General features: G+C 44.2%; 1 protein-coding gene across 1 annotated transcript; it reads left to right on the top strand.

Annotated features, from left to right (window-relative positions):
• Window positions 1–1,276: 1,276 nt before the first annotated feature.
• Window positions 1,277–4,850, top strand: LOC119364317 (threonylcarbamoyladenosine tRNA methylthiotransferase-like). The gene is made up of 11 exons (XM_037629775.1): window positions 1,277–1,522; window positions 1,636–1,674; window positions 1,984–2,075; window positions 2,344–2,593; window positions 2,686–2,805; window positions 2,897–2,972; window positions 3,065–3,273; window positions 3,492–3,600; window positions 3,705–3,797; window positions 3,880–4,040; window positions 4,146–4,850. The coding sequence occupies exons 1-11, from the start codon at window positions 1,358–1,360 to the stop codon at window positions 4,704–4,706; spliced, it is 1,875 nt and encodes a 624-aa protein (XP_037485672.1). The 5' UTR covers window positions 1,277–1,357; the 3' UTR covers window positions 4,707–4,850.
• The last annotated feature ends 1,565 nt before the right edge of the window (window positions 4,851–6,415 follow it).

The following is a 6,415-nucleotide window of genomic DNA, read 5'->3' as shown; positions in this document are numbered from 1 at the left end:
ACTCCGGGGAGGCGGTGGCGAGGAGGAGAGGCGATTGGGTGCAGCGGCGGCGTGGAGGATTTGGTGAAAAGGAAGCGTTGGGGGCGCGACTCGTCGGTTCAGTGGCCGACGCGCGGGGAGAGTGAGTGGATCCAACGGTAGTGGGGTGTGGATCTGCAGGCGACGCGGGTGTGAGGTTGCGTGTGGAAGACGACTGCTAAGCTGCGACTATGTTTCGTTTTGTTTGGCGATAACAATCGAAGTGTTATATATTTGCATCATTTCGTGCTACATTTTAGGTATGCATGTTTTTTTAAAAACATTTACCGTTGGGCAGTTGTTGTAGGCTTTTTTTGCCTCCTCGTGCCAAAAATGGCTCATTCCCAGAATTAGGTCTGTTATTGGAGATGCTTTAATATGATATACTAGTTGAATGTTCGTGCGTTGCCACACGAGGATATAAGAAATGACGATTTTACCGATCAAAGTAAGGCACTGCTTAATGTTTGATGTGCTTACTTTGGAATATGAAATAATCGATTTGGTTATAGCGATTGCATTATTTATTTAAGTGCACCACATAAGTGTTGTGAGATTCAGGTTTTACAAAATTATTTCGGATGGCAACTTTGAGAAATTACATCTAAAACTTTAGTGACAACTCCATTACTTTGACAATTCATTTTTTTGTATAAGACACAACATTTTCTTGGCGTTGCAGACAAAAGCCTTAGTGAAGCAATCTGTCACATGAACCGCAAAAAAAGCAATTTGTCACATGGCTTTTGTCGACATTTTTTTGAAAATACGGGAACAGTTTTTAAATTCATAAACATTTGGGAAGGTTTTCCGAATTCGTTGATATTTTGGGAAATACGAGAATAATTATCGAATCCATAAATATTTTTTAAAATTTGGAAACAATTTTTTAAATTCATGAACATTTTCTGAAATACGTTTTTTCTCAAATTCGTGACCATTTTTCAAATTTGTGAATGTTTTTCAAATTTAGAGTATTTTTTATCCTGAAATCATTTAAAAATTTATGGAAACTCTTTAAAATTCACGATAATTTTCTAAACTTCAGATTTTTTTATAAATCCGGAACTTTTGCTGACAAGCATATAAAAACAGAAAAGAAAACGAAAAAGTAAAACGCGAAAAAAAAACAGGGGCGCCCCGCCCAACAACTTTCTTTTGACGGGCCCCCGCTTCACAATAGGCCGGCCGAGGTCTCAGCATTTTGGATAAGCTAAAATTAGGAGGTTCCGAAGGCCCACTCGCTCGTCACCTCGTTCGGTTCGCCTCCGCCCACTGTCCCCGCAGAACCCTACTCAGCCACCGCCCGCGTCAACTGGACGCTACTCCGCCGCCGGGGATGGAGGACATCGAGGACGTGCTGGGACCTGCCGGATTTGCCGGCGGCGGAGCGCCTCCCGGGCTCCGCCTACCCCTCTCCACTGTCGCCGTCAAGCCCAAGCGCAGGTCGTACAAGCTCCTGCAGACGCAGGCCCAGCCCGATGCCCGGATCCCAGGCACGCAGGTATGCCGCCACCGCCATCGGCCGATCCTCTTACGACATGCGTGTTGACGTGTTGCCATCGTTTCATGCTTGATCTGATTTGCATCCTGATACTCGTGGTATTTGTGTTGCAGACGATATACGTCAAGACATTCGGGTGCTCACATAACCAGGCAAGCTTTCTCCGCATTACTCTTTGCTGTCACTTGTGCTGATTATTGTTTTTTTACGGAAGCTTCCCAACCACCTAGCTCATATGAACTGCTGTATGACTACTTAGCATGCTGTAATTTCTACAGTGTAAGTAACAATTCTTCAGGAGAGCTGACTGACAGTAGTTGGTTGAACAGCTGATACGGCTTAAGTAGTGCTTAGTAGTACCTGGTTTGTGGATTTAGTGGCCTGCGACTGCTGCTAAATGCTAGACAGCTAATGTCTTTGCTAATGCTAATGTATAACCTCTGCTTTTCCCTTCTCTGCAGAGTGACAGTGAGTACATGTCGGGGCAGCTCTCGGCGTTTGGATATGCAATTACTGAAGAGCCCGAAGGAGCTGATTTGTGGCTAATTAACACGTATGCTTATACTTTCTTGTTTGGTTATTTCTGTATTTCAGCATGCTAGATGAACTGCTTTAACTTGGCTGGCAACTAAACTCATGCTGCTTCTATTTTCTTGTACTATCCATGAACTGTGTATTCTTGCCTTCTTGGTATCATATACATTTCTATTTGATTTTGAATTTTAATTTCCATGCTAATGTGTCTGGCCTGTGGTGCCTAATGGCGAAATGTGTAGCTGAGGTATACGGATAAATTTTGACATGTACTTTTGCCATTCCAGATGCACTGTGAAAAATCCAAGTCAATCTGCCATGTCAACTCTCATATCAAAATGCAAGACGGCAAACAAGCCACTGGTTGTAGCTGGCTGTGTGCCACAAGGAAGCCGGGATCTGAAGGAGCTTGAAGGTATTAGTATAATAGGAGTGCAGCAGATAGATCGGGTTGTTGAAGTAGTTGAGGAAACTTTAAAAGGGCATGAGGTTCGGTTGTTGAGTCGGAAAACACTGCCCTCACTTGATTTACCCAAGGTACAATTTATTCATCATGTGCATCAGTTGTATCTCACATATTGAAAGTTTTTATGTTAAACCCAACGACTGATAACAGCTACACTTTACAGGTTCGAAAGAATAAATTTATTGAGATCCTTCCAATAAATGTTGGGTGTCTAGGCGCTTGCACTTACTGCAAGACAAAGCATGCTCGTGGTCATCTTGGAAGCTATTCTATAGACAGCTTGGTTAGTGTACTGGAATATTTGTATCAGTGCACGAAAATATTGCTTCTCCTAATTTTTTTGAAGCAAATTATTTGTTTCCAATTCACCTTAGGTAGATCGTGTGAAAATTGTTGTCTCAGAAGGTGTTCGTGAGATATGGTTGAGCAGTGAAGATACTGGTGCTTATGGTAATTTCAGTGTCCAAATTGTTATAGATTTACGGAGTGTTACATATCATGTACTTCATTCTACTTTGCCTCTCTGATCTTGTTTTTTTTAGGTAGGGATATCGGTACAAATCTTCCGAATCTCTTAAATGCAATTGTTGCTGAGCTTCCTGCGGACAGAAGCACAATGCTTCGCATAGGGATGACAAATCCTCCTTTCATACTGGAGCATTTGAATGAGATAGCTAGTGTTTTGCGCCATCCTTGTGTTTATACTTTCCTTCATGTTCCTGTGCAATCAGGAAGTGATGCTGTTTTAAAGGTATGCTTGGAATTCTGACTTTATTTTTCAGTAGTACTCCCTCCCTTTACAAATATAAGATGTTCCAACTTTTTAGTGTGTTAATTCACTCATTTCAGCCAGTATGTATTCTATATTGAAATATCCAAAACATCTTATATTTGTGAACGAACGAATTTGTAGTAACCTATAGAGACAAGTTCATCATTTTTTACTATTTCTGTGTTTGCACATCTCAGGCGATGAACCGTGAATACACTGTCAGTGAGTTCAGAATGGTAGTTGATACTCTCTGTGAGCTTGTCCCGGGCATGCAAATTGCCACGGATATTATTTGTGGCTTTCCTGGTATGGTAGCAAGTTATTGGTTCAGCTATTCAGTCTCGTTTTCTTATTAGTTATAAATATCTTACATTCTATAGTTTGTTCTGAACTATATTATTCGGTTTCAGGCGAAACTGATGAAGATTTTGTTGAAACGGTTAACCTTATAAAAGAGTATCAGTTACCTCAAGTTCACATATCACAGTTTTATCCCAGACCAGGTATCTTGTTCTGCCAAATGCCATGTTATTAACTAATTATCAGTATTTTTTTCTTCAACTCAGCTGCAATGTTTTTTTGTAGGAACACCTGCTGCTAGGATGAAGAAAGTGCCTAGCATTGAAGTGAAAAAACGAAGCCGTGAGTTGACCTCAGTTTTTGAAGCTTTTTCACCATACGAAGGACTGAAAGGCAAAGTGGAGAGGATATGGATTACTGAAATAGCTACCGATGGTGTTCATTTGGTAAGTGTGATTGAAGCACCAATTGTCTATAATCAATATTGCTCATGCCAGATGCTAAATTTATAAGTAGACAAACATTTGCTTGTATGAACTTCTGTTGCACAGGTTGGACATACCAAAGGATATATCCAGGTCCTTGTCATTGCTCCAGATAGTATGCTAGGAACATCAGCTGATGCGAAGATCACATCTGTTGGAAGATGGTCTGTATTTGGTGAAGTGGTAGAAGGAACCGTTGCAATAAAGGAAGCATCGCCTCAACAAAATTCTGCTGAAGTGCAGGTAGAAAACAGGCCAAATCATGTGGAGGAAGCCGCTTGTTCTACCAACACCTGTGATTCCTGTGCATGCTCGGGTGCAGAAAGCACGGCACAACAATGTACACAGCGATGTGAAGGTCCATCTGATGCACCGACAAATTGTGGTGATGCTACTCGTCAGGAAACACCTCAATCTACGCTTGTCAGAAGAAATGTAGAGGGTGCAGGGAAAACAAGTGGAAGTGATACAGAAAAATCCAGAGGGGACGATCAGCAGATAAATGTGATTACCAGGAGAGCACTAAACATTGACAGGATTCTTTGGGGTGGTTTGGCCGTAAGCTTTGCCACAACAGTGGCCATACTTGTGCTGCTTACCTGCAAGATATTTTACACGTCCTCCTAAGGCTGGTGGTTATATCTGTAATTTTTGCCTCCATTTTGTTTTTTTTTTTCATGTGGAACCCTTGTATTACCAACTTATGTTGCTGAAATACAAATTCTCCTGTATTCCATTTTGTATCCGAAGAGAAATGGAGTTCTTGTATTATCTGACAGTTTGTCAGTGTCTGAATAAGTTTTGAGTGTCTAAATAAGTGCCCGCGTTTAAACCTGCCTGCAATGAAAAATGGAACGTCCTAGTTCAGCACAACTTTATACTGTATCCTAAGGGAAACTCCAACGAGGCTCACCAGATGGACACTTCAGGGCAGCTCCAATGAGCCTAACCAGATGGACGGTCGGCGGTCACCTGAATTATACGGACCGGTCCGGACTTCTGAAATCCCACAAGCCGGCATCAAACTGGGGGAGGTTTGAAGAGTCCGGATGTCTATCATGTTAGACTCTGACACCCTGGACCAACCCAAAACTCCTTCTCTTCATGTTGCATCCATGCCGGTCAGAGTGGACCTGACCGGACAACAACCTACCGACATTCATATTGATTGACCGATCGTCCACCTACCCGTCATTCACACCAGCGCGATGACCAAGAAACCTACTCTGTCGCCTTGAAGCTTCGTTGGGCCAATGACCAGCTCCACAAAGTGGGGTTGGCGGTACTCGAGCACGTCGCCTTCATTCGAGCCGCCGCCGTTGCAGAAGACAAGTGGATCCCGTTCTCGCGTAGGATTGGGCCGTTGACCGGCCCAAGACCTTCATCGAGTCGGACGCCTGTCGCCGGCGTCGGCTCAATGACTAGCTCCGTGAAGTGGGGTTGGTGGTGTCCGAGCACGCCGTCTTCATCTGAGCTACCGACGCTGCAAAAGACAAGCGACACAAGGCGGTGGAGGATGCGATGCGATGCATGTTGGGCCTTTCGCCATTGGCGCAATGATGAGGACAACGACTCGGACTACGGCACGGACGAGACGAAGATGCCTGTGGCCAAGGCGGCCTTACATACAAGGTCAATTTTTTTAGAACGAAGACACAAGAAGCGTCCAACTCTAAATTAATAAAACCCACCAACAGGGAGCATCCAAGTTCAGAACAACACAGAAACAACCACGAGGCCGAAGCCGAAAGTCATAGAACATGCAGCCGGGCGTAGCTTGATAAAGAAGAACTAGTAAAAGCCTAAACAGCCGGCATGAAGGAGTCCAACTCCAACAAAACATCCATGGGGATCAATGACGAGCAGCGATCTGAATAGCGTGGATCCTCTCCATGGCCTCCTCCATCCGCTCAGTGTCCCGCCATTTCCCCAACAGCCTCCAGGTCTGGGGGAACAAATGGCATTTGAAAATGATGTCAGCAGGATGCGAAGGAAACATGTGCTCGATAGTAATCTTGTTACAGGTGGTCCAAAGAGACCACAACAACGCCCCTAGGCAACGCCAAAGAACCCTAGCGAACCACTCCCATGTGCGCTGAGAATGGCGCGTAGCTCCCCACCGGAATGGGGGTTCCAGTTTTGCCCAAAGGCTTCACGGACCGCACTCCAAGCAAAACGGGCGAGGTGGCAATTGAAGAAGATGTGGTTGGCATCCTCATGAGCCCCACAGACCGCACATGAGCCGTCTGAAGGTCTGTTTTTCTCTTGCCCATGTTATTGGAAGACGGGAGCCGATCACGGAACATTTGCCACATGAACACCTTGATCCTGAGGGG

The sequence above is a fragment of the Triticum dicoccoides genome, chromosome 2B (genome assembly GCF_002162155.2).
Source record: "Triticum dicoccoides isolate Atlit2015 ecotype Zavitan chromosome 2B, WEW_v2.0, whole genome shotgun sequence".
Classification (NCBI taxonomy): domain Eukaryota; kingdom Viridiplantae; phylum Streptophyta; class Magnoliopsida; order Poales; family Poaceae; genus Triticum; species Triticum dicoccoides.
Note: the sequence above shows the minus strand (reverse complement) of the source record. Positions and strands in the feature narration are given on the sequence as shown.

Excerpts from the sequence above, each read along its gene's own strand:
- LOC119364317 (XM_037629775.1), top strand. The coding sequence starts at position 1,358 with ATGGAGGACATCGAGGACGTGCTGGGACCTGCCGGATTTGCCGGCGGC. Across the intron at positions 1,523-1,635 it reads CCCGGATCCCAGGCACGCAG|ACGATATACGTCAAGACATT; the intron begins GTATGCCGCCAC and ends TTTGTGTTGCAG. Across the intron at positions 2,806-2,896 it reads GCTATTCTATAGACAGCTTG|GTAGATCGTGTGAAAATTGT; the intron begins GTTAGTGTACTG and ends AATTCACCTTAG.